This window comes from Ostrea edulis, chromosome 7 (genome assembly GCF_947568905.1).
Source record: "Ostrea edulis chromosome 7, xbOstEdul1.1, whole genome shotgun sequence".
Lineage (NCBI taxonomy): Eukaryota > Metazoa > Mollusca > Bivalvia > Ostreida > Ostreidae > Ostrea > Ostrea edulis.
This window is the reverse complement of record NC_079170.1, coordinates 53,533,272-53,561,182: the sequence shown is the minus strand read 5'-3', so window position 1 is coordinate 53,561,182 and position 27,911 is coordinate 53,533,272. Positions and strand designations below refer to the sequence as shown.

Below are 27,911 nucleotides of genomic sequence, written 5' to 3'. Positions count from 1 at the left end.
AACACAAACATCCAATGCAGTTCATCAATTTAATGCATGTCCTAGATGCTGCAACACTACAGATTGTATTTATAAAATAATAGCACCATTGGTTTATATGCAAAAAGAACATGTGACATATGTATACCAAACGCATGAAAACCGCTTGCACAAGAACGTAATATTCCATGCCTAGGTTATTGAAACTATATACAGGTATCGTAAGTTTTTATATTCATTCCGAACAACAAAATGGAGTATTTTTCATCATACATCCGTACTTATGGATGGAAGTAACCAAGGCACCCACAAAAAAATCGCACTTCATTTGACCAGTGTTTCATCAGTTCCATTACTCAAAATCCCAGTCCATTGTTGGTTACCGAGGCGACATTGTGGGGCGGTGGGAACTGTGTTGTACTGTGGGCCTGTCCGCTGGTGTACTGACAGCTCGGTCTGGAGTATGTCTGCTCTGCTTGTTCGGACACAAGATGGGACAGGATCCTCGTCCTCTGCTGGGCGTCCATCTGATCCCAGAAACTGCTTGCAGAAGGAGTGCCGCCATACGAGACTGGTCCTAGCGGAAAATGGCGGGGTATTGAAGAAAACTGACTCGTGGATTTCTGGTAGTCGTAGTTGATGTTGCTGTCCGAATGGACCAATGGCATGTAATGTAAACTGAAAAAAGTTCAATCGTAGTTTATTTTGTATACATTTAAACTGTTACATGCTATAATTGTACACATTTAAACGGTTACATGCTATAATTGTACACATTTAAACGGTTACATGTTTTAATTGTACACATTTAAAAGGTTACATGCTATAATTGTACACATTTAAACGGTTACATGTTTTAATTGTACACATTTAAACGGTTACATGCTATAATTGTACACATTTAAACGGTTACATGCTATAATTGTACACATTTAAACGGTTACATGCTATAATTGTACACATTTAAACGGTTATATGTTATAATTGTACACATTTAAACTGTTACATGCTACAATTGTACACATTTAAACTGTTACATGCTACAATTGTACACATTTAAACTGTTACATGCTATAATTGTACACATTTAAACGGTTACATGCTATAATTGTACACATTTAAACGGTTACATGCTATAATTGTACACATTTAAACGGTTACATGCTATAATTGTACACATTTAAACTGTTACATGTTATAATTGTACACATTTAAACTGTTACATGTTATAATTGTACACATTTAAACGGTTACATGCTATAATTGTACACATTTAAACGGTTACATGTTATAATTGTACACATTTAAACGGTTACATGCTATAATTGTACACATTTAAACTGTTACATGCTATAATTGTACACATTTAAACTGTTACATGTTATAATTGTACACATTTAACCTGTTACATGTTATAATTGTATTTTAGACATATAACAATGTAATGCAAGAGGAGGAGGATACAATGCATCGATTTCATGTAAAGAAAATGTCGATATCTTACGGAAATACAAGACACGCAGAACAGTCAGTACCGATATTGAACGCCTTAGGTTGACGCATTTATATCTGCTGAACAATATTATATTAGAATTTGAAGAGTAAAGGTATTTAATTTCTGTAGGTATATGGTTTGTATGTATTGAAGGTTTATAAACCTTAGATTTGAACTTCTACTGCTAGTTTTTATGACATCATTACGTACATGACGTAAATACTGTGATAGTTTATTGGACAATTTTTTTATTTCAAGGGAAAAAAGGATGAAAAAATCATTTTAGTGATTTATGGATTATTGTGTTGCCATGGCAACCATAACATCAGGTCATACTACATAATTCAAAACTTTCTGTAGTAGTTTACAGGTCAATTTGTATTTTTATGTAAAGAAAGGGATGAAAAATCAACAACGAAAATGTCCCCCCCCCCAAAAAAAAAACAACAACATATTTTCGTGATTCATGGGCTCAGTTAGTTGCCATGGTAACTGAAAAATTCGGTACACTACATAATTGGAAAGTTGTTTTTTTTCCATTTTGAAATTATTATGAGTTATATTCTAAAAATATGCGTAGAGAATGTTTTTTAAAATTTTCATTAAATTTTTTCTCCATCAAGTTTTAAGGACAATTTTAAAATAATCACAGGTAGTCTACTGTAACTTATGCGCATCTTGTACTTCAATGTTTATGTACATGCATATATTTACAATAAATGACACTCAATTTCATGAATGTATGTTGTACATGTATATGAATACAACTAATCCAAATATTTATTTAAATGATGGCTGATAAACATTCAATAGGTGTGTTTTAGGTGACGAAAAGGGTGAAAAGGCACATTTTTGGGGATTTGTGGGCTATTTTTGTTGTCATGGCAACCGTTACACCACATTTTAGTGCATTATTAAAATCTTCAAGATTCGTCCTTTCAGAATATGTATAGATTATATTATGAAAATATGACTAGAAAATGCTTTAATTTCAATTTGAAATATTTTTATCAGCTTTGAAAGAAAACTCGAAAATTCCTGGTAGTTAAAGGGTTAATGATTTTAAGATATCACCAATTCAATTGATGCGCGCAATAAGTCGATTAAAGATATCTTCAAATAATTAATGATATCTTTAAAATTCTGAATTATTAATTGAATTGTTGATAGATTTAATTATTCTGCTGATTGGATGCGCGCTATAATTGACTTGTTACTCGATGCGCACTACAATTCAATGGAAGAGAGCAATTATTCAATTAATGCACGCGATAATTTCATCATTGTTCTTTTCAATTGAATTGTGACATGTATCAATTCAATTAATGCGTGCAACAATTGAACTGATGCGCGCATAAATTGAATTAATGAGAGAAATAACTGAGTTGATGCGCGCATCAATTGAATTACTGCGTGTAATAATGGAACTGATGATATCATCAAATAATTAAAGATATCTTAAATTATTTGAGTTTATCATTGGCGCTCAATAATAAATAAATTGAAAACATCCACTCACTAAAGTTTCCATAAAATATCAAGATGTATCAATCGTGATATCCCCCCCCCCCCACCCCCACGATTTACGCTGTAGTCGATAAACCAACTCTACTTTTTGTTCAAACAAATTATATGATACTACTTACTGTACCGTGATGTCATCTATAATGTTAATTTAGTTGTCTTACTTTCTGTTTGGCATGGTTTGCATGTTCTCAGCTACCCCTCGTGTCTGATTCGGCGGTGACAACACGTGCTGTTTCCCATCACCAGAAGCAAGTTGGCATGGACTGTGCATGTCCGAGTTGTAAAATTGCTTTCGCATCCAGGCCACGTGAGAATTCTTGGACTGTCTCTTGAACTTAGAACGTCTGTTCTGGAACCACACCTGTATATACATTGTTCATACGTCAAGATGTTTAATGTGAGGGGGAAAACCATCCCAATATGTATTTGATTAGATCCTAACACAAGAGTGGATCGGACATAACCAGCAGAAAGATATGGACTAAGTCACCCTGTGCTTTATTGATGGACATCAGACGCCAGACTTACCGACATTTGTCACCCGGTGTTGTATTGACAGACATCAGACGCGGTGTTATATTGGTGGACGTCAGACACGGTGCTATATTGATAGACATCAGACGCGGTGTTATATTGATAAACGTCAGACACGGTGTTATATTGACAGACATCAGACACGGTGTTATATTGATGAACGTCAGACACGGTGCTATATTGACAGACATCAGACGCGGTGTTATATTGATGGACGTCAGACACAGTGCTATATTGATAGACATCAGACGCGGTGCTATATTGATAAACGTCAGGCGCGGTGTTATATTGATGGACGTCAGACACGGTGCTATATTGATAGACGTCAGACGTGGTGTTATATTGATAGACATCAGACATATGGAGCGCCAAATTAACATAAACTCAAATAATTGAAGAATTATTGCTCTCTTTAATTGAATTAATGCGCGCATTAAATCAATTATTGCTCTCATCAAATGAATTAATGCGCGCATTAGTTCCAATTATTGCTCTCATCAAATGAATTAATGCGCGCATCAATTGAATAAAGGAGAGCAATAATTGAATGAATGCGCGCATTAATTCAATTATTGTTCTCTTCAATTCAATTGATGCGCACATCAATTGAATTAATGAGAGCAATAATAGATTTGATGTGCGCATTAATTCAATTATTGCTCTCTTCAATTTAATTGGTGGGAGCATCAATTTAGTAGAAATATTGCTCACAATAATTAATTTAAAGCTCAGTATAAATAGTTTGATGATCTCTTCAATTCAATTGAAGTTATCTTTAATCATTTACAATGCTTTTGTATAAGGAATTAATGTGCGCATCAATTCTTTTAAAGACAGCAACAATTCAATTAAAAATATAATTAATTCAATTGTGGATATGTTGAATTGAAGATATCTTTAATTATATAGTTGCTCTCTCTCAAAGAATTAATGATATATTTAATTCAATTGAAGAGAGCAATAATTGAATTAATAAAGGCATTGAATCAATTATTGCTCTCATCAAATTAATTAATGCACACATCAATTCAATTATTGCTTTCATCAATTGATTTAATGCGATCATCATATCAATTATTGCTCTCTTCAATTGAATTGTAGCGTGCATCAATTCAATTGTTGATATTATTAATTCATTTGAAGATATCATTAATTCAATTAAAGCGCGCATCAAAGCAGCTGAAGAATTAATGCTATCATCAATTCAATAAATGCGCGCAATAATTCAGAATTGAAGATATCATTAATTATTTGAAGAGATCTTTAATGAAATTGTTGAGCGCATCAAATGAAATGATAATACCTTCAAATAATTGAAGATATCTTCAATTATTTGAGTTTATGTTAATTTGGCGCTCAAAACAGACGCGGGACTTATCAACTCCTGTCACCCGGTGTTATATTGATAGACATCAGACACGGTGCTATATTTATATACGTCAGACGCGGGACTTATCGACACCTGTCACCCGGTGTTATATTGATAAGACATCAGACGTGGTGTTATATTGATAGACATCAGACGCAGTGCTATATGGATAGACATCAGACGCGGTGTTATATTGATAGACGTGAAACGCGGTGCTATATTGATAGACATCAGACGCGGTGTTATATTGATAGACGTGAGACGCGGTGTTATATTGATAGACGTCAGACGCGCTGTTATATTGATAGACGTGAGACGCAGTGCTATATTGATAGACGTCAGACGCGGTGCTATATTGATAGACATCAGAGGCAGAACTTACCGACACCTGTCACCCGGTGTTATATTGATAAGACATCAGACGTGGTGTTATATTGATAGACATCAGAGGCGGTGTTATATTGATAGATGTCAGACGCGGTGCTATATTGATAGACGTCATACCCTGTGCTATATTGATTGACGTCAGACGCGGTGTTATATTGATAGATGACAGACGCAATGTTATATTGATAGACATCAGACGAGGTGCTATATTGATAGATGTCAGACGCGTTGTTATATTGATAGACATCAGACGTGGTGTTATATTGATAGACGTCAGACGCGGGACTTACCGACACCTGTCACCCGGTGTTATATTGATAGACAACAGACGCGGTGCTATATTGATAGACATCAGACGCGGTGCTATATTGATAGACAGCAGGCGCGGGACTTACCGACACCTATAACCCGGTATTGATAGACATCAGACGCGGTGTTATATTGATAGACATCAGACACGGGACTTGCCGACACCTATCACCCTGTGCTATATTGATAGACATCAGACGCGGTGCTATATTGATAGACGTCAGACGCAGTGTTATATTGATAGACGTCAGATGTGGTGTTATATTGATAGACGTCAGGCGCGGTGTTATATTGATAGACGTCAGGCACGGTGTTATATTAATAGATGTCAGACGCGGTGCTATATTGATAGACGTCAGACGTGCTGTTATATTGACAGACGTCAGACGTGGTGTTATATTGATAGACGTCATACGCGGTGTTATATTGATGGACGTCAGGCACGCTGCTATATTGATAGACGTCAGACGTGGTGTTATATTGATGGACGTCAGGCGCGGTGCTATATTGATAGACGTCAGACGCAGTGTTATATTGATGGACGTCAGGCGCGGTGCTATATTGATAGACATCAGAGGCAGAACTTACCGACACCTGTCACCCGGTGTTATATTGATAAGACATCAGACGTGGTGTTATATTGATAGACATCAGAGGCGGTGTTATATTGATAGATGTCAGACGCGGTGCTATATTGATAGACGTCATACCCTGTGCTATATTGATTGACGTCAGACGCGGTGTTATATTGATAGATGACAGACGCAATGTTATATTGATAGACATCAGACGAGGTGCTATATTGATAGATGTCAGACGCGTTGTTATATTGATAGACATCAGACGTGGTGTTATATTGATAGACGTCAGACGCGGTGTTATATTGATAGACATCAGACACGGTGCTATATTGATAGACGTCAGACGTGGTGTTATATTGATAGACGTCAGACGCGGTGTTATATTGATAGACATCAGACACGGTGCTATATTGATAGACGTCAGACGTGGTGTTATATTGATAGACGTCAGACACGGTGCTATATTGATAGACGTCAGATGCGGTGCTATAATGATAGACGTCAGATGCGGTGCTATAATGATAGACGTCAGACGCGGTGTTATATTGATAGACATCAGACACGGGACTTACCGACACCTGTCACCCGGTGTTATATTGATAGACAACAGACGCGGTGCTATATTGATAGACATCAGACGCGGTGCTATATTGATAGACAGCAGACACGGGACTTACCGACACCTATAACCCGGTATTGATAGACATCAGACGCGGTGTTATATTGATAGACATCAGACACGGGACTTGCCGACACCTATCACCCTGTGCTATATTGATAGACATCAGACGCGGTGCTATATTGATAGACGTCAGACGCGGTGTTATATTGATAGACGTCAGATGTGGTGTTATATTGATAGACGTCAGGCGCGGTGTTATATTGATAGACGTCAGGCACGGTGATATATTAATAGATGTCAGACGCGGTGCTATATTGATAGACGTCAGACGTGCTGTTATATTGACAGACGTCAGACGTGGTGTTATATTGATAGACGTCATACGCGGTGTTATATTGATGGACGTCAGGCACGCTGCTATATTGATAGACGTCAGACGTGGTGTTATATTGATAGACGTCAGACGCGGTGTTATATTGATGGACGTCAGGCGCGGTGCTATATTGATAGACGTCAGACGCGGTGTTATATTGATGGACGTCAGGCGCGGTGCTATATTGATAGATGTCAGACGTGCTGTTATATTGACAGACGTCAGACGTGGTGTTATATTGATAGACGTCAGACGCGCTGTTATATTGACAGACATCAGACGTGGTGTTATATTGATAGACATCAGACACGGTGTTATATTGATAGACGTCAGACGTGGTGTTATATTGATAGACGTAAGAAGCGGTGTTATATTGATAGACGTCAGACGCGGTGTTATATTGATAGACGTCAGACACGGTGCTATATTGATGGACGTCAGACGTGGTGCTATATTGATAGATGTCAGACGCGGGACTTACCGACACCTTGTCTGTATTGACGTCCAGTTTTTCCGCCAGGTTCTCTAATGTCTCTGTATCCGGATACTGTGACTCCTGGAAAGCGCTCTCTAGTAACTCTAGCTGTACGGGAAATAAGATCGTTAATTAGTTCATTGAGCCCACGTGACCGGTACTAATTATTCATAGTATTACATATATCTATATGCGTATTATACCTAGATGCCATAAATCCTTTTTTAAAGTGCTATGCAAATGTTTTGTTGAGGTATAACTCTAAGGAGATATGCTACACCAGAGAAATTTGATATGGATGAATAGTGGAGGATATGTACAACAATATTTTGGAATTAAAATTTTTCAAATTTACTGTATTTAGTCAAAAAATGCAGTTTTAGTCGAAAGCAATTTGAAACAAATTTAAAATCCCTGCTGGACTTAAACCTGCGATCAACAGTTTAGCAGTCGACGTGCTAATCTATTTAGCTACTCAGCTATAGGCGAAAACTTTTTGAATGAATAGACAAATATTACTAATATTCATATTTTCATCCATATTTTAAAAGAAAGTCAACCATTATGGCGATGTAGAGTACCTCCTTAAGATATGTAGTGCATCTACTAGGCGAATCCATGAATTTGTGAAAGGGGGGTCTAGCATTTGATATTTTACATACTTTTCACAACCTCCATCTCTACCCCATTTACACCCTTTGCTGGTGTACATAATATCTAAGGGAATATCTTGAGATAGTTTTATGTATGCAAATGCTAAGTAGTATATTTATTGTTTCCAAAAGTTTAGTCATTCTAATCGCTATACTCAGACCTTATTTCGCAGTGAAACAATAATAATTGGTAAAAAAGCTGATTTAAAGGTTATCTCCAATAGGCTGGAAGTCTGGGGGCCGTCCAGGCCCTCAGAAGCCGTGGGGTAAATGGCGCAAAATCCTGGATTCTGAGCGTTTCCTGGCGCTTCCTTTTCACTTTCAAATTGTCTACTTCTTAAACAAAACTTTTTTGTTACATACATAGTATACTTTTTAAGAATTCTTAAGTGGTACTTGTATCTGACGATAATATCGTAACTATTTCTTATGATATACTGGTATTGATAAATTAGAATGATGCAATTAAGTATCCACCTTTCATATCATTTTAACTCAAAGACTCGTTAAAATTGAATTACTTAAACTCTTTGGTCCGCATAAAGGGGGTTCGGACCATGGACCCTCCCCCCCTTCTGGATCCGCCATTGTATAGTGCATCCAAAAATACATTATATACTTCCATTGACGAGTTTATACAAACTAGTTAAGCCTTAAAACCTTGTAGAGCTAAGGCATTCGATTTTCGCATAATGGAATTACTCCCCACCCCCCTCTAATGCATGTAAATGTTATAATGCATTTTTATTAGCAGTTTTAATTCATGATATTACCTGCTCAGGTGAATATTTGGTCCTCGGCTTTGTAGCGCCTCTTTTTGATTCTGTAGTCACGCCCATCTACAAAATGATCTTGATGCTTAGATTATAATTTCGGTATTTTGTAAAGGGAAAAATAATAATGATGTGGGGGTACAAGTACCCTATGGCTTTCCATACTTATAGATACATATCATTAGCGATCTTATCTGAGCTCAACGTTTTTGTGTGCAAATTGAAGGGCAAATTGTTTTGATACGAAAGTCTATTAATTGTGATCATTTTAAACAGGGGGGGGGGGGGGGGGGTATTTGTTAAAGGGGATAGTAAAGGTCATTTTGTTCATTTTTTAAAAGAATTAAATTGAGTCCAAATGACTAGTATAAGTCATTTCCTGTAAATAATAATGCATTTAAAACCAAGTTTAAAACAACTATAATTTTCAAATTACATCCCCTGAAAATTTTTGCTTCCTGGACAAAAAAATCAATCTGCTACACAAGTTAACTCCTAATATAACTTTTAATGAACATGTAATAATTTCAAAGTTTATAGATATCATTAATTTTTCTTTTCTTATTTTTAAAAAAAAATACAATATGCATGGTCTGGTCTGGAAAATAACTCGTGCATTTGGAAACAATTTAGATGAACCCATTGTAAAAATGTATACAATTGATACAAGAAATTACGTCAAATAGATTTTGTATAATTATGAGAAGAGTAACGACTTTATGTCTCCAAATTTAGAATTCTTCAAATCACAGCTGGCCTAAAGGACCTGATAAAATCTTTCAAATTTTGTTGTCTAATTTATTATTCTTCCACGTTTGATATTACACAGTACAAGTGAATGTAGGGAACACGGAATATCGGCGGATAAATGTAAGGAACACGGAATATCAGTAAGTGGATAAATGTCTTCAGCGTGATAAGCTAGTAATATTATACAATTATTGACATTTCCTCGGTCAATACGATGCTGTAACTACCTGAGAAGTACACTATTCACAGAGCCCCGGGGCGAGGGAATAGTGTACATCGAGGGCAGTTAAAGCGGGCTACTAGAGCCTATGAAACGATACCTAGTCGGCCATCTTTGTGTACAGTTAAACTGCAAGACCCAGGGGAATGTGACTAGAGACTCGTGTTAATGTTTACCACATGACTAAATAATCTAAATCATCGAAACCGGCTACCAGAACTTACCAAACGATACTTAATTGGCTATCTTTAATCGGTTCCATGTTACAATGATTCAATATTGTTACTCTTGTTGGTGATAGAAGTTACGATTTCTTTACAAATAATAGTAGTACAATATTGTCAAACGACGAGAGTAGAGACACGAATTGTCATTGAGTGACGAGAAATAGCAATAACAGTCAATCGTATTATTTAAAAAAATTCTCAGTTTATTTTTGGTCCGATGTTGGAGAAATCCAATGTTATATTCCCCTCAAAGGCTTTCCCCTCGCCGTATACGGTTTTATCATACAGTACAAGCTTCGCAATCTTTAGTTATTGCCTTATAAATAGCCCATCTTGTAATCTTTGTGGTTGCTATTTCTTCATAGAATGTCCATATTACAATGTACAGAGAGAGAAACTCTTAAATAAGTTCTTATTAATGTCTGTAACAGTCGAAATATCGCTGTATTGTGTCAATGGTAAATGTTGTATTACTAATTCAAAAACATTTTATGCTACATATTCCTTTGATGAAAAAAGTAAAAAGATTCAGTATTTGATACTGTTGTTCAAAAATGTATGTACATATTACTCAGTAAGTTCATTGTATCGTTAAACATATTTCTGAGTCTCAAGTGTATGCATTTGTTATACTTATCAGAACCGGTGTTGTAGCATAGAATCCTCTCCCCCCCCCGCATAGACTTTCCCCCCGAAACAACGGGCCCGGGATATACATTCCCCCCGGAAAGATGGGCCTGGCATATAATTTCCCCCTAGGAAGAATTAACCCGAGCCCAATTTCCCCCTAGGAAAAACCGTCCTAGTATAGAATTTCCCCTAAATGACAGTACCCCCCCCCCCTTCTTACATTTTAGCTATGTATCCGTTTCCAGTTCTATTACTAGAATTATCTTGTTTATCTAGACCCAGGAATTCTTATTATTATTTTTTTTATTTTGAGCAGGGTCTTGTGTATCACAATCATCATCGTATGGTTTTTTTTTCAAAACAAGAAAATTATTCAAGTCGTGTAATGGTATATCAAAATTCATTATGACATTTCAAATCTTTGCTGTTATCTACTAGTATCTAAGTGTGGTTAAGTGTACATGAGAGTGTGCACAGGATGATGTGATGCGTCTTGGTGGTAGTTTAATGTAGTATAGTGAGTGCTTGCACTGCTTGCTCCCAGCTGCTGCCGCTGTATAGCCCTTCTGGGCGAAAAGGGGGCAAAATTGCATAAGTCCCCCCTGACAGTATATAGCCTCTCCATCACCAAGATCCTAACTGTACCTCTACGTGGTACCACACATCCACTGGCGTCTCACAGTTCCAGGCTGAACAGTCAGGGATCTCGGAGGAGCTTGGCCCCCAGAAGTGCGATGTGCAGGCCCATCGGCGGATGGATATGCCCTGACGTCCACCAACAAGCCCCAGTTATGGGTTAAATAACTGGACAGGAAGAGTTCATAAGCTTTGGTTAGCAGTCCTCCTAGGAAAAAGTCACTCCAAAATCAAACTAGGACAGATGGGGTTCTATAGCCATGTCAAGCAGCCCATCTAGGAAATGGATCACTCTGATCACAAAGCCTGGGCGGCCAGACTCATCCAGGTGGAAATCCGGTCTAGGCTGTGATTGGCCAGCAACCTATCCAGCTGAATTTATTTATCTAGCTACAGAAACCGCTATAGTAAATAACACTATTCCAGGACAGGGGACAGGGGACCTCAGGTCAAATACCTATCATGATGGCGGGCACTGAAAGCCGAGAGGATAGTGTCAACCTGACGGGGAAACCTAAATGGAAATCACAAATGCTCAGTTGTAAAGGAAAACTGCGTGTCGGTACATGAAATGTTCGGACATTACTACAAATAGGAAAGTTGAAGGAATTCTGTGATAATGCAGAAAGGTACCATCTTATTATAGTTGGAGTACAGAAAGTTAGATGGAGTGGAAAGGACAAGATCCGGCATAATTCATGGACATTTATATACTCAGGCAGAGATGACCAAAAACATGAGGCAGGAGTAGGTGTACTTTTATCCAAGAGAGCAGCTGATGCAGTTAATTCCACCGACTGTATTAGTGAGCGCCTACTAAAGATCAGATTTAAAGCTGGAGTCACTAACCTTACTGTGATTGTAGGGTATGCACAAACAGAAGTAGCAAACACACCAGAAAAAGATGAATTATATGACCAGTTGAACAACATTCTGGGCAATATACCACGACATGATATGTGCCTCTTGATTGGTGATTTCAATGCTAGAGTGGGAAAAGATATAACAGCATATCCCAGAGTAATAGGCCAACATGGCATGGGTGACATGAACGAGAATGGACAGAGACTCCTTGACACATGTAGTACCCATGGTTTAGCAATTGCCGGCACCATCTTTCAGCACAAGGAAATTCATAAGTATACGTGGACTAGCAATACAGTATCAAGAACAAGAGCACAGCTTGATCATATCATCGTCAATAGTAGATGGAAACGCTCCATGACAGACTGTAGAACCTACAGGGGTGCTGATATCTTCAGCGACCATGAGCTACTAATTTCTACTATCACCATGAAACTGGCAAAACCTAAATCAAGGGGTGCAAAAGGAAAGTTTGCCACTTATAAACTTAACGACCAGATAATGAAAGAAAGATACCAACAAGAAGTGAAGAAACATCTGATAGAGGAGAACAGTCAACAGCTTGAGATAGAAGAAGACTGGGATAACATCAAAAAATGGAATTCTACATGCTGCAGAAAACACCATTGGTAGGATTAGGCATAAAAGAAAAGAATGGATTAGTGTTCAAACAGAAGAATTGGTGGAAAAGAGACGAACGGCAAAAGCAAGGGAGGATTCAACTGAAACTAGGCGAAGCTCAGAGGAATACAGAAAGCTTGATGCCCTTGTAAAAAAGAGTGCAAAGAAATTGGTTTGACAAATGTGTTAGTGAGTTAGAGGTAGCATCTGGTATGAAAAATCAAAGGAAGGTATTTCAGATTGTGAAAAAGATGAATGGGAAATCAACATCACAGCCCATGTCTGTAAAAAGCAAGGAAGGAAACATGCTGACTGTCAAAGATCAAGTGAAAGACAGATGGAGAGCACACTTCTGTGAGCTCCTGAACAGACCAGCCCCAGCACGAAGGTACCATCCAAGTCAACAGATGTGGGAACAACTAGATATAGATACAAGTGAATCATCAGAGGAGGAAGTAGAAAAGGCAATCAACAAACTGAAGAACAACAAGTCAGCTGGTACAGACAGTGTTACAGCAGAACTGATAAAATGTGGAGGTCAACCCACCAGAGCCAGGTTCCATTCACTCTTGCTTAAGATCTGGCAAGAAGAGCAGGTGCCTCTAGACTGGAAAAAGAGTGAACTTTGTATTCTCTTTAAACAAAAAAGGTGACATCAAAGACTGCAAGAACTACAGGGGCATTGCACTATTGTCTGTGGCAGGAAAAGCCTTCGCCTGGATTGTATTGAACAGGATAAAAGATGCTGTAGATACAAGACTACGAGAGAATCAAGCGGGGTTTAGGAGATCGAGAGAATGTATTGATCAAATATTTTGTCTGAGAATACTGATCGGAAAATGTCTTGAGTTTCAAATACCAGCAGTCACCACTTTTGTCGACTTTAAAGCAGCTTTTGACAGCGTACATATACCATCCTTATGGAGAATAATGAAAGAATACGGCATCCCAGATAAGATCATAAGCATTATCAGAAACACCTATAATGGATCTCAGGCTAGAGTGAAAGTAGGAGGCGAATTTTCCGACTGTTTTTTTTTTTTTTGTCGAGACTTGGGTGAGGCAAGGTTGTGTTTCGTCTCCCCTACTGTTTGGCATTCTCATAGACTGGGTATTAAGAAAGTCCTGTGACAGTCATGGATTGCAGATGAAGAAGCGTGTTCGTACACTCAGGGGAATCGAGGACGGTTGGAAACTATCAGACCTCGACTTTGCTGATGATGTGGCTCTGATAGAACCAGACGAGGAAAAATCAGCAGCAGCACTGACAAGACTCAGGGGAGCAGGAGAAGAGGTTGGCCTTGTAGTTTCTGCAGAGAAAACTAAGGTTATGCCAATAGGTGAAACATCGGCATGCGTGAAAGATGGAGAGTCTACCACTGATAAAGTTGAGAAGTTTAACTACCTAGGCTCAACTGTAACACCAATTAATTCCATCGATACTGAGCTGAACATTCGTACAGGAATAGCCGCCAATGCATTTAAGAACTTGCGCAACACTTGGAGAGCAAAGATAAGCCTCAAAATAAAAATGAGAATATATACAGCAGTTGTCATTCCAACATTGCTGTATGCATCTGAGACATGGGCCACAACCAGAAAACATGAGCAACGACTAGACGCCTTCGATTCCAGATGTCTTAGAATTATGAATTATTCTGAAGACCAAATGGTGGGAACGAAGGCGCAACAGTGACATTCGAGAGCTCACAGATCAACCATAAGCCTCAACACTACTCATGAGGAATCGGCTGAGATGGTTTGGTTACATGTCGAGGATGGGAGACGAAAGATTCCCTACGCGAATGTACGAGTGGGACCCTACATCGGTCGAAGGCAGACGAAAACAAGGACGACAGCGGCAGAGATGGCGAGACACGCTGGCAAGAAACTTTACAACTGCGGGCCTAGCATATCAGGAGGCCGAAAATATAGCCAAAGACCGTGTGACATGGAGGGATACCATAGCGGCACTGATGTGATAACAATCACTAACAGTATCCAGTGAGCGAGTAACTAGTATCTAACATCTGAAATAGTGAAGTTGGGAAGAAGTTAATGAGTTTTTTAAATCTAAAATTTCGAATTTAAATAAACGGGAAAATTAAATTACTTTTATTTATACAGTGCATCCATTTTACTTTTCAAATATTTTAATTGTATATCTTTTAGTCGACGTTTTACGAAAAACATCAAATGATATTGACCATCGTTACAATCTTTTGGGAAGCATATTGTATTTACTATATGCAATTCAAAGTTTTCAGCGTGTAAACCCAACTTGAACATCTAAAAAAGTGAGCGCATATCTATTTCATTAAAATATAACAATTTAACAGCAATATTTGTTTCTTTTTTATAACTTTTTTTTTTAATAACATGTACCTCTTTATAGCAATAATAACAAATTTCATTGATTATTATCTTCAATTGCATGGGTTTGCTTCATTCATATATTTATTCAAAAGCTTCTATATGAGAGGAAAAAAGATTCCGATCGATGAAATCCGGAAACAGGAGGGGGGAAATTCTATACCAGGGCGGTTTTTCCGCCCAGGGGGAAACTCTATACTGACTTTGTACAAAGGAGGAAATTATATGTTGGGGCGCTTTTTCCACCTATGGGGGAAGATCTATTCCGGGCCCGTTTTTTCGGGTGGAAAGTCTATGCGGGGGAAAAGTCTATGCTACAACATCGGCACCAAATTGCATTGCCACCTCCTTTATTCATAATTATCTAATTAATTCTTTTATTTAATTTCTAAAAAATATATTTCCATTTCCCCCATTCATTCTTGGTATAGAAAAAAAGTGCATGCATATATATTCCAAGGCGCTTTGTAATAAATGTGAAATCTTCAAGCGATCTATCTCGATCTGATTAAAATCAGACTTCTTAGATCCGTGTTGTATACTCTGCAGCACAGACAAAGTGGACGATGTGGATAAAAGTCTGCTGATTTTAATCAGATTGGATCTCTCTCTCTCTCTCTCTCTCTCTCTCTCGTTTATGTATACTTATGAATAAAATACTGTTTACATAAAAAAGCCTTATTACACTAGATATTTTTTTTTCCGCATCGGGTTTCTGCTTTTGAATGATATTATCCTAGTATCCTTGAGTCTGTAATGTGCGGCGATTATATCGATAGATTACCAAAATTCATATTTTAACAGCTTCTATAATTCATCGACATTATTCAAGGGCCCAACAAATTCTTTTGTCTAATCCCTCTTCCTTCTTCATGTTAAATATCGCAGCAGAATGTTGCGAAAATTTCGGCAAGATCACAGAGAACGAATGATTTCGCGAAATACACCCTTAACTAAAAAGATAATTTATTCAAAGTTTTAGTTTTTACATACTTTTTTTGGAGACTAATTTATAATCGGTAAGTCTTTATAATCTACAAGCTAAGTTATACAGCGATTTTTATCTGTATTCTCAAAGCTCAAACGCATATATATGTATGTAGGCTATTTCTCGATTAGTCCAAAATTTCTCCTAAAATAGATATTATAAAATGTAAGTTCACTACGTTAAGAGATGAGGACTACTAGGGTATATAATAATACAGTAATTATAAAGTAGTATTAGGTAAACGTGCGGAGAAAACGCAGTCTTAACAAATTGCGAACGCGCTTAAATTCATGAAGTAGGATGGCGGGAAGCGTCGCAGCCCATGCCCTCATGTATTTTCAAAAATGAAATTTATTTCTTACTTGCCCTTTAGATATATATCATATTGTAGGAACGGCATAGAAACACTTAAAAACAGATTATCAATTTTACGTGAAACTAATAAACGAGAAGCGACACATCAAATTAAAATTTCCTGTTACAAATCAACTGTTACAAGTCTTGGTTACTTTGTGTAGAAAAACATTACTGTAAACAAGGAAAAGGAAGAAGTTTTGGAAAGGTTAGAAAATTGCGGAGGATGGATATCAATTTAATGACAAATATAAATACTTAGACTAAATGTTACTGCTGTCGTTACTGTAAGCAAGATAACTATTAATTTGTATTATTCTACAGTGTATTGCTCATTTCGATATTTTTTTTTAATTTTGAAAATTAGATATAGCGTGTATTATTAAAGTGTTATATTAATCTAAAATTATATGCATTTACATGTATCTAAATTCATACTACCTATAATAACACAACTGTATAAAAATACCAATAAAACAAATTGTAACAATAAATAAACACGACTAAAATCACCTACCTCAGTTTTTCATAGAACGTTTCGTCTCCGTTATTTTCTCAAAAATGATCAGTATGAAACCATCCGAGACTCACACACTAACCGTTATCAAAATACACGCGCATGCTCTTTTCATCTCTCCGCCAATTTCAAAACTCATCATTTCCGCGGCACAGCGCATCGTCGAAAAAGCGCACACTTGTTACAAAAACATGGAAGCCATTTGTATTAATTAGGAGATGGATTTTTTGGTAATCCAAGTCAACATTACGGCTATTTTGTTGTGATAAAACACCTATGATGTCTCCGCTAAATGTGGGGGATTAGGATTATATCCGGATTCACAACAAGTTAATTATCCATATTGCGGTTAAAAACCGCGTGCGATGTGTTGATGTGTATACGATGATTAAGACATGTAGTGATGATGATAAAATTTTAAAGATAAAACATGTCTGACTGATCAAATTAAAAAAATAGTAACCTTGATTTCCGTCTTTCTTGGGTTATGATTTCGCAAATAAAGCTATGATTAGGATTTTGAATTAAACATGTTACTAAAAACAATAAACAAACAAAAACAAATATAAATAGCACCCCCCCAACCCATTCATGTAGGAAATACAAAATATATTTAATTTAGTTATCTGACAGGAGTGTCACTTTTTAATACAATCATGTATCTGATATATCAATTTTACACATGTCTTTTTTCCACAAAATGTATTATATTTTCTGAGAAGAATATAAATCGAATTGGAATTTTCAAATAAAAAAGTATCATGATTCGCTATACTTTTAAAATATCAATCCAAATTCTACACCTTGTAATTTACAACATTTAGAGGAAATACGTTTAAATATGGAAATCGATTGGCTTACAATGAAATGATTTACAGCATATTTCAAATCTTGCACCCTTTTTACGTTAAAACGTAGAAAACTACGTAACATCGTGCATTCTAAAACCAATAAAATGTTCAGATGTGGAATCCTGCCCCTACAGATCGAAAAGGGTCGATATAATGGGGAACCTATCGAGGATAGAAAATGTTTTATGTGTGACCTACATGAAATGGAATCCCACTACTCTGTTCCTTTCATAACGAGCAAAGAAATTCGATCCTGTATATTGAAAATAGACTTAATGCATGCAAATTAAAATCAAACTGATGACTCAGTGTTCATTGATATTGTTTGTAATTTCCCCCGATTTATTTATAATTCTTATAATACCAAAAAATATAGAAAGCCACAAAATTTAATTATGTATCAAAATATATATTCACATGACTGTACATGCGCAAACATCGTTTATTGTGTCCTTGAAGTCAGTTAGTCCGGATGTATAATGGTATTAACAGGTATCGGACTGAAATGAAAATGTTCTATTATACACGCCACTATAATGAATTATTCACTTATTTATTATTTACTTCCTATATAATTTGATGCAATCGTTTTAGAAATTATAGAATGTTACTTTAGAATTTATTCACATAAATGCAGTTTGACTACAATCAGCCCGTCCCTAATGATAATAATGGTAGCCTTTATTTATCCAGGGTAACACAGATTATAGCCTATAGCTAGTTTCCATTGTGGTCCTGCTATAAAACATATACACAAACTTAAAATTAACATCTAAAATTATTATCTAAATATGAATACGATATAAAAAGAAATGGGGAAAACATAGCATAAGACACAACTAATTAGTAATAAAATTATTATCTAAATATGAACACATCACATAAAAGGAAAGAAGAAAAAAAAATATCACATGACACACGCAAACACATTGCCATATCACAACTACATATGGCACACCTGAACAAAAAGAGGAAAGCACGATATTTAAGTGCTACTTCTATTAAAATATTCCACAACTTTAAAAATGCCAACCGAACAAGAGTTTCGAACATTTTGAGACAGTGTGTTCCAAAGGAATGCAGAAGAGTAGCTGTATGAACGTTTATAATTTTCAGTCCCTACCACAGTACTGCAGTAGAGTCCTGTTTGTCAGACTGGTATACATTGTTGCATGAAGTACACATATCCGATTAACCATCAGAGTTGCAACGATTGATAAAAAAAGAAGTATATAATCAGACAGGCAATGAAATAGGTTGCTATACATCAAAGAGGATCAATTTAAATGATTAAAAAAGTTTTAATGCGTTTATATATATATATTAAAAGAAATAGAATAAACAGTACACAAAGTTAAAAATTTAACGCAAGCGCTTTCATTTTATAATCTTCAGGCGTTACATTTTAAAATTATAAATTTTAACATGTAACGCCTGAGGATTATAAAATGAAAGCGCTTGCGTTAAATTTTTAACTTTGTGTACTGTTTATTCTATTTCTTTTAATATTTTATACCGGACACTGTGATTTTTTTAAAAACACAATTTGGATATATATATATATATATATATATATATATATATATATATGAAGCAGACAAGATTCAATTCATAAAATCATATTTTAACGTCATCTGGCCCAAAATATCGATGATTTCACTTGGAGCTCAAACCCTGGCATTCAAATAAGGAATAGATTAGCAAACCCAAAATTCGCTCAGTTTGATCAGCAAAATGATTTGTGTCATATGACGAGAGCTTGAAGTTGGCATAAAATTGCAAAAATGCCATTTTCAATGAAAATATCCACACATTCAAGTGGTTTTCCATTCAGAAAACATACAGCGCATGCGTCGAGCAAATTCATATTCATCATAATGCTATCCATTTAGGAATATCATTCTGATTTTGTTGACATAGTATACCTGGCATATATTTTACTTTATTAAAACGCTGATTAAGGTTAATTCCAGACACATTTTATAGAGAAATTTTTTGGGCCTTTTTATGTATACAATCGTACCTTGTTCTTTCTGAAATCATAACCCCTTAAATCATTCGACCTTTCACTCAGGTAAAATAAAAAAAATCAAACAAGTCTAATACACGCTGTGCTTGCTCCACATACCGCCACATTGTGAGGGCGAACGAATCGTAGTGCAATGTACTTCAACTGTGAGTAAACAACGAGCAATATACACCGGTATTTATATTCTGTCCATCAACTGGATGAAATAGAAAAAAATAGCTTCATAATCTAAATATGAAAAAGGTCAAGTGATTATATGTCATGATATCTAAATTTAACACGAAAATGTACATTTTTTAACACAGCATTAATTAAATTCACCTCTTGAAATCATTTTGAATTAGTTGACTCATTAAAGACCCGAAGAAATAATTATCATTTGTCAGTTCATATGCTTAACATATTGATTACGGCTTCAATTAACAGATTTTGATAATTATAAATGCAGTTTCTGAATTTCATTTAAATCACTCCACTAAGAATAGAAAGGTTGAAAACTAGTTTCATTTCAATTTGACCCCGAAGTGACATTTAAATTGTAAATTAAATCACGCCCCAATTTTAATTGTAAATCGTTTCAAATTCACATTAAATTGACCAAGAAATACATATGTTTAAAATATGTATAAGTTGTTCAAATATAGAAATTGAAAAATAAAAATAAAATCTTTCAGGATACAACAGGGATGGAGTGCAATTAGAATCTAATTAACTTATAGATGCAGTCTGCAATAAACAGACACTCTTCAGGTCGAATACATGTAACCTCTATTCCTTTTGAAAAAGATGATTTTCAGGAGTTTTCCGTTTCCATACCTTTTTCCATTTATCTGTCAATGTCCCTAGAATTAACTATGTTCAATCCTAGAGAGCTCCCATAGTTTCCCTGTGCAACTCCGAAATTATTTCGAGCGATGCATTGATAAAACCTGCCAGGAAAATTTGACGGAAGTGTATTTTCTTCTCATAAATAGTTATCATAGAAAAACGCAGGACCCCCTCCCAGCTGGTTAAACTTACTACCAAGAATCATTTATTTATAGACTTATTTATTTTTGATGTGATATTAATTTCGGGGATTAGATTCAACATGGCCCCTTTTCTATGACTGTGATACACTGCTTTCAATTTTATATATTAAGATTATCAGTATGTGTCTATATAAACATAATTTAAATACTAGTAGTGAAAACGATCATAAAAATAAAATCACGTTGAATTCAACAGAATATACATTGTACGTGTGTTTACCATTTCTTGCGTATTTGTCTTGATATGTGTGTGTGGATGAGTGGGTATGTTGATATGTGTGTGTGGATGGGTGGGTATGTTGATATGTGTGTGTGGATGGGTGGGTATGTTGATATGTGTGTGTGGATGAGTGGGTATGTTGATATGTGTGTGTGATGGGTGGGTATGTTGATATGTGTGTGTGGATGGGTGGGTATGTTGATATATGTGTGTGGATGGGTGGGTGTGTTGATATGTGTGTGTGTATGGGTGGGTATGTTGATATGTGTGTGTGTATGAGTGAGTATGTTGATATATGTGTGTGGATGGGTGGGTATGTTGATATGTGTGTGTGGATGGGTGGGTATGTTGATATGTGTGTGTGGATGAGTGGGTATGTTGATATGCGTGTGTGGATGAGTGGGTATGTTGATATGTGTGTGTGGATGAGTGGGTATGTTGATATGTGTGTGTGTATTGGTGGGTATGTTGATATGTGTGTGTGGATGGGTGGGTATGTTGATATGTGTGTGTGTATGGGTGGGTGTGTTAATATGCGTGTGTGGATGGGTGTGTGTGTTAATATGCGTGTGTGGATGGGTGGGTGTGTTGATATGTGTGTGTGGATGGGTGTGTGTGTTAATACGAGTGTGTGGATGGGTGGGTGTGTTGATATAAATAGGCATGTATTGGGGTGGGAGTCATTCAGGACACCTTCCCCCAAATAAAACAAAACACGACTTTCGAAATTCAAAACAAAAAATCGCGATGTCAATGAAATTTGTTAAAGAACACCCCAAGAATGTTGTCTGATTGAAATATTATTCACATTCAGGTCTTCATGAAAATACTACAAACAGCAGAAGAAAATCCAAAAGTAGTCCTGGGCCACAGAGAATTAGAGAGATCTTTACTTCATAAAAGATAAAAAAAAAAAAGAGATAAAAATTCAAGTTAGATGTGTACATGTGAGAGAGAAAGAGACGGTTTATAAACTTGCCAATGTCGAGAAACGTGATAGTGCATTAGATATTTCTAATAAGATATACCAATTCGTAGAATTGTTGGTATCGTTTTATTTAGTGGATCGAGATAGAAAAACTACATTGCAGTCAACAGTAAAGGAACGCAAATTATCTTCACCATCTGTGTGTGTGTGTGTGTGTGTGTGAGAGAGAGAGAGAGAGAGAGAGAGAGAGAGAGAGAGAGAGAGAGAGAGAGAGAGAGAGAGAGAGAGAGATTCCCCTATTTTATGACAGAAGACATGCATTTATCGGAGTGAAATTTAGCTAATTATACTATACAAAAATTTGCAATATTATTGAAAGATTCTGCCACACACGTTTCAAAATTGAATTCCAAACAGGGTTTGAATGAATCACAATGAACTGTTTTCACACGATTCTTCAAAATGACAAGACCGATGTTGGCATTTATAACACGGCACACTCAAAACAATTCAAGTTTTATAAACCCAGTGATTGTACAGATATGTTTAAAAAATCTTTTGATTGTTGTCGGTGTAACAATTAACAGTACTTGTGACTTACAACAAATCAAATGTACTGAATAGCGCTGAGCGTGTGAACTTTGACATTTACATAATTTAGTTGTTTGTTTTACGTCCTGTCGATAATGTTCCACCAGTTACTGGTGCTGTACCATACATTAGCGTTCACGGGATAGACCCGTGATTCTCACTTCTAAATGCCGAGCGTTTTACAAAGGAGCAATGGCTTTACTTTAGTAACATTAAAAAGATGTGATACTAGTATTTTTAACTAACAGTTTTGAACGTGCAATCCTAAAAAGGAGAAATGGCAACTAGAACAAGTACATTCATGCGAACAAAAGTTTTTTGGAGGGGGAGGGGGCGCTCTCTGGAAGTTTCGTTCTGGTTGGTTTTACACATGTATATATCGGTTAGATATAAATGGCTGCAGGACGGATTTGATATTTTGTAAGACATCAGATTACACTGGCCCCCTATCTGATTTTGCAGACAGGTAGACTTGTTTTCGAATGCATGCAGTTCATAGGTGGCCGGTTATCCGGAAACGCGAAAACGAAAGTAGAAATCCAAAGGAAAGGGATAGTTATTGATGTAATCAAGATGGTTAGAAACAAATTATACACCTTACAAGTTCTTCTCCTTACATAATCGATACAATTGTCATGTAGAAAGCTACAATAAAGAAATGCATGTTGCAGTTGGAAATTCGAAGATCTGTGAGGGACATCTACATGTATTATTGAAACGCATTGTGGCAGGTGTATATGGGCATTAAAGTTCTAGTCACACATTAACGGAATGCCCTCGCAAGAAGAGGGGTGGGGAGGTGAAACTAAAAATTATGCATTACTAAATATTTTTGTCAGAATCGAAGTTACTTTATAAGAGCTAATATGTGTTTTTCTTATACGTTTACAATGAAATTGAAGAATTGAGAACAATAAATAGATAAATCTTTGCGAACATGACTCTCAGAACAGCGGTCATAGAACCAAGATAATGCAATATACACATTTTACTATCCCAGCAAAATATTTCTATTCGCTAATGTACGGACTTACAGGCAAGGTCCTGTCAGAACACATATATACGCCCGATATATACATTTACATGTGCATAATTTTAAAACGCGGAAAAGAATTTGATATAAATATGGTGATCAGTTCATTTTCAATTCAATTTCTGATCGACAGAGAATCGTAATTACACACATTATGCATGCAAATAATTATGTTCTAAATTTGTAATTAGCGACTTGTCAGTGATCAAATATATTCAAATAACTTCTCTTAAAACCCCATGGGTCACTTTGAAACGAAACAGTCCTCCCGTGCGAACACACCACTGTGAATCCTGATTTCAGCCGTCATGACTGTTATGGTGACACTGCATAAAATGAAATATTTTCTTTTGACACGAAGTGGATAAAATTAAAACGGCATTACGGATACGGATCTTAAAGTCTGCAGATACCCTGATATCGTTGTACACTTCCAAACAAGGTAAGAATTAATTTGAATTAAGTTTCAATTAAGATTGTTTTTTATTCACTCAATATGATAAAGGGGCACGGGGTTGAGAGCTAGATATGATAATTAGATACCGATCTAAGAATTTTTGGTACGTTTTTTAAATCAAAGAGAAAGAGATTAGAGATTGAGAGAGAAAATGCATTTACAAACAAGTACACCTATCCCCTTTATACTTATCAGGATTTGGACATGTTGTCCAGAGCGGAACAATAATATTCATTAGCACTAAAGCTTTGTACGCTCGTGTACCAGGCTAATAATTACTTGTCAAACAGGCATTTAAATTGTCATTTACATGTGTAAAATTCACAAAAAATGCAAATAATTATTTTGACTTCCAATTATTTTTTTTGTCAGCGTACCGATTATACTTATTAATATTGAAATTTGTACTTAGATACTTATGAGATTCAACAAATCATGCCCATTTCATTTCTTTGGCAGGATGGGAAGCTTTGGAAATTTGGTCTTTCTCATCTCTGCAATCACAGGTACGTCATCGAAGATATCATTGTTTTAATCGTTTCTGAGAAGACATAAATTTTTTAGTAAATCAAATACATACATGTAACTGTATATTGAACTAGATCTAAACTCTTATGTTCATTAATTTACAGGAGTTAGGGCTCTAGTTTCGTTACATAAATCTGGAATATGTCCCATTCCCACCTACACGAATGCTGGAGGTGACTGTAAGCAGGACTCGGACTGTACAGGGTCACTTAAATGCTGTCCCCACACGTTAGCTGGGTTTGCTTGCATGAAACCGGAAGCGACGACAGATGTCGCCACCATGCGTCCAGGAGAATGCCCCGTTATTGTGGATTCTAAGACTGGGCTGGCTTGCGACAGTGACGCAGCCTGCATGGAACCACAGATCTGCTGTAACTATGGACAAGCGTCTATTTGCGTATATCCAACTGTTGTTGACATCCTTCCAAAATATAAAGAACCCGTCCTAGGGCCTAGTGTAGGCAACCATCTTGCTGCAGCCAATCGATGGCTATTAAAAAGATTGAAATTGAAGACTATGAAAAAACCGAAGAATCATAAAAAACCTATCAATGTCAATCCACGAATTCAGAAACTTTTAGCAAAATTATCGCCCAAAAAGTCTGTACAGCAGAAGGTTTTTCGGAAGCTAGGGGAATTTATCAACTGGTTTATGCAACAAAGAAAGAATATTTTACATTTACCCTCGAAAATGATTAACAAGCCTGCAAGATTATCTACTGTGTCGCTGAAATATAACAGCATTACACCATCACCTGGGGAAGCAATTCATCCTGACTGGGTGCCGATCACATCGTCACCTGGGATCCCTATGTCTACACCGGTTGTGACAAGTGGACAAACGGTAACTCCTGCAGTATCCCATACACAAAATCCCATAATTATTCCTATTAGTGTACTTCCCTCTACAGTAAGCACAGAGAGCCCAACATCGAACAACCCAAGCAATTCACAAAATTTGGGCACCACAAGGAAACCGATACTACCTCCAAGTAGCGAACCGGAAAGTTATCCAGAGGAAAATCTTGTGGTCATTCCAGAACCGGAAGTACTTTCTTCTCCAGAACCAGAAATACCTCCATCAACTACCACGATAGTTCCCAATTTTAGCAGCTCTCTAGGAACACCGTTGGAAGTATCTGTCGCCGGAACTTCATCGCCAATTACCACACCTGTTACACCACCATCTGAAAATCTACACGGCCTGTTGTCCGTTGACACCATGTCAGAGAACAGTTTGGCTGAAGCTGCTATACCTGTTGGGCTCTCCTTGCCCTCATTTAAACCGATCTGGCACATAATAGATCCAATGTCCAAGCGAAAAATACCTCTAGGAAAATCAGCTGTGTTCGACGCCGTTTCTCAGGCAGAACGAAAGTATGAACGCGAAATTATCGATGAGTATGGACCTCTGAGAGAACAAAGCGATGCCACACAATCTTCGTTTGACAATCACTTCGCCAGTTACCTCGAGAAAACAATGGAACCGCCCGAATCCAACAGCATCTACCCCGTCAATAGTTTACTATACCCAGACGTGGAAGTCTTCAAACCGGAAAAACGAGGCTCATGTCCAGTAAATTTAATGTACCGGCGGTGCAAGTCAGAATGCACACACGACGATGAATGCCCAGGGGTTGACAAATGTTGTGATATGGGGTGCGGCAATGTTTGTATTACCCCAAAAGAGAAAAAGATATACTAATTTTTAAATTATGATATCAAATTGGAAGCAGTGTAAAACCTTTATTACAAGCAGTGGTTCAATGACACCCTTCAAATTCACCATTTTATCTTTTCTGCCTGTAGTGACATAATCAATAGTTTGCAGACTAGTCTGGAATGTATATCAAAACTACTGTGCATCACACAGACGTTACACTTCTACAAAGAGCTATATATGATAACTAATTAGTTTGGCCCCTGAAAATTGAAGGAAATCTTCGAGACCTGTAATATATTTCTTGAAACTTTTATTCTTGCATGACAAAACCATGACAATATTAACAACCAGTTTTTTCGTCTTTTCTTGAATTCGACGTCAGAAATGAAGTATTCTTTGGCGTGTCTATTTTTTCACTGATAATGTCACTTTTAGGACTTTTTAATTAAATAAACTTGAAGCGCGTGATTTTGTATTGAACCATTACATATCGTTGAGGGATACACGTTTAGTTATATAATAAATCATCGTCTCCAATGCTGTCTGTGTTTGAGGAAAAGGAAATGGTACGAGATTGCGCCCTTTTCATCAAAAATTCTAAATTCTGGGACAGGTCTTGCATTCATGGCGTTATATCTCAGAATGCACAGCATTGTTTTTTTTTTTTTATAAACAGCATATATCAGAAATCTCTTAATCAAAATAAGGTTAATTTTGCTTCAAAAGATTGAAAGTCAATATAGGACATTTTAGCCTTTACCATAGATTGTCTCTTGATTTCCCTCATTGATTCAGTTTGTTGTGTAAGGAAGCACTGCTCATGGTTTTATACAGAAACCAAGAATCATCCATGAATTCCATTGTATATTTCCTTCATGTTATTTATTTGTTGTTCATGTTGATCCAAAATAAATTATTCTACTTTTAATTCGTCTTTTAGTTTCTCTTTAACCAGGACACTCGTTGAATATTTATGTAAATGATAGACATGACAGTTCCTGCTGAGGGTTAACGTTTGATTGACAGGGGTCTAAATCTTGAAATTAACATGTCTGAATTATTCCTGAGCACGTAGAAAAGTGCACCTTATCAATGACGAGAATCTTATTGTGATTTGTCACACCTGATAAATATATTTAAAAAAATGCTTCGTATAAGTGTTAAAAAATGCTTATTACGTTGAAAAGGAAGATTGGATATTAATTTGTTCTACAAAAAGTGCATGAAAGAGGAAAGACCAATAGAAATTATTACTAAATAAAGCAATACATATTCATCTGATCACGGTCCGAAAGTTCAAATCACTAATCCTACGCACTGTCT

At 36.4% G+C, this 27,911-nt stretch overlaps 4 protein-coding genes across 6 annotated transcripts; 3 read left to right on the top strand and 1 right to left on the bottom strand.

Annotated features, from left to right (window-relative positions):
- Positions 1-15: 15 nt before the first annotated feature.
- Positions 16-24,249, bottom strand: LOC125656820 (paired box protein Pax-6-like). 3 transcript variants are annotated; one of them, XM_048887402.1, is made up of 5 exons: positions 24,165-24,249; positions 9,078-9,143; positions 7,658-7,759; positions 3,163-3,362; positions 16-657 (listed from the first exon to the last, which is right to left on the bottom strand). In XM_048887402.1, the coding sequence occupies exons 2-5, from the start codon at positions 9,141-9,143 to the stop codon at positions 336-338; spliced, it is 690 nt and encodes a 229-aa protein (XP_048743359.1). In that variant the 5' UTR covers positions 24,165-24,249; the 3' UTR covers positions 16-335. The 3 variants fall into 3 exon arrangements, with proteins under 3 accessions (XP_048743359.1, XP_048743358.1, XP_048743357.1); XM_048887401.2 differs by lacking the exon at positions 24,165-24,249 and adding an exon at positions 23,154-23,198; XM_048887400.2 differs by lacking the exon at positions 24,165-24,249 and adding an exon at positions 17,258-17,490.
- Positions 12,006-13,037, top strand: LOC125656414 (craniofacial development protein 2-like). The gene is made up of 2 exons (XM_056145756.1): positions 12,006-12,102; positions 12,187-13,037. The coding sequence occupies exons 1-2, from the start codon at positions 12,006-12,008 to the stop codon at positions 13,035-13,037; spliced, it is 948 nt and encodes a 315-aa protein (XP_056001731.1).
- LOC130048717 (uncharacterized) lies at positions 13,277-14,721 on the top strand. The gene is made up of 2 exons (XM_056145755.1): positions 13,277-13,621; positions 14,173-14,721. The coding sequence occupies exons 1-2, from the start codon at positions 13,277-13,279 to the stop codon at positions 14,719-14,721; spliced, it is 894 nt and encodes a 297-aa protein (XP_056001730.1).
- On the top strand, positions 14,782-27,636 carry LOC125656413 (uncharacterized). Its single transcript, XM_048887019.2, has 3 exons — positions 14,782-15,029; positions 24,857-24,903; positions 25,030-27,636. The coding sequence occupies exons 1-3, from the start codon at positions 14,782-14,784 to the stop codon at positions 26,628-26,630; spliced, it is 1,896 nt and encodes a 631-aa protein (XP_048742976.2). The 3' UTR covers positions 26,631-27,636.
- The last annotated feature ends 275 nt before the right edge of the window (positions 27,637-27,911 follow it).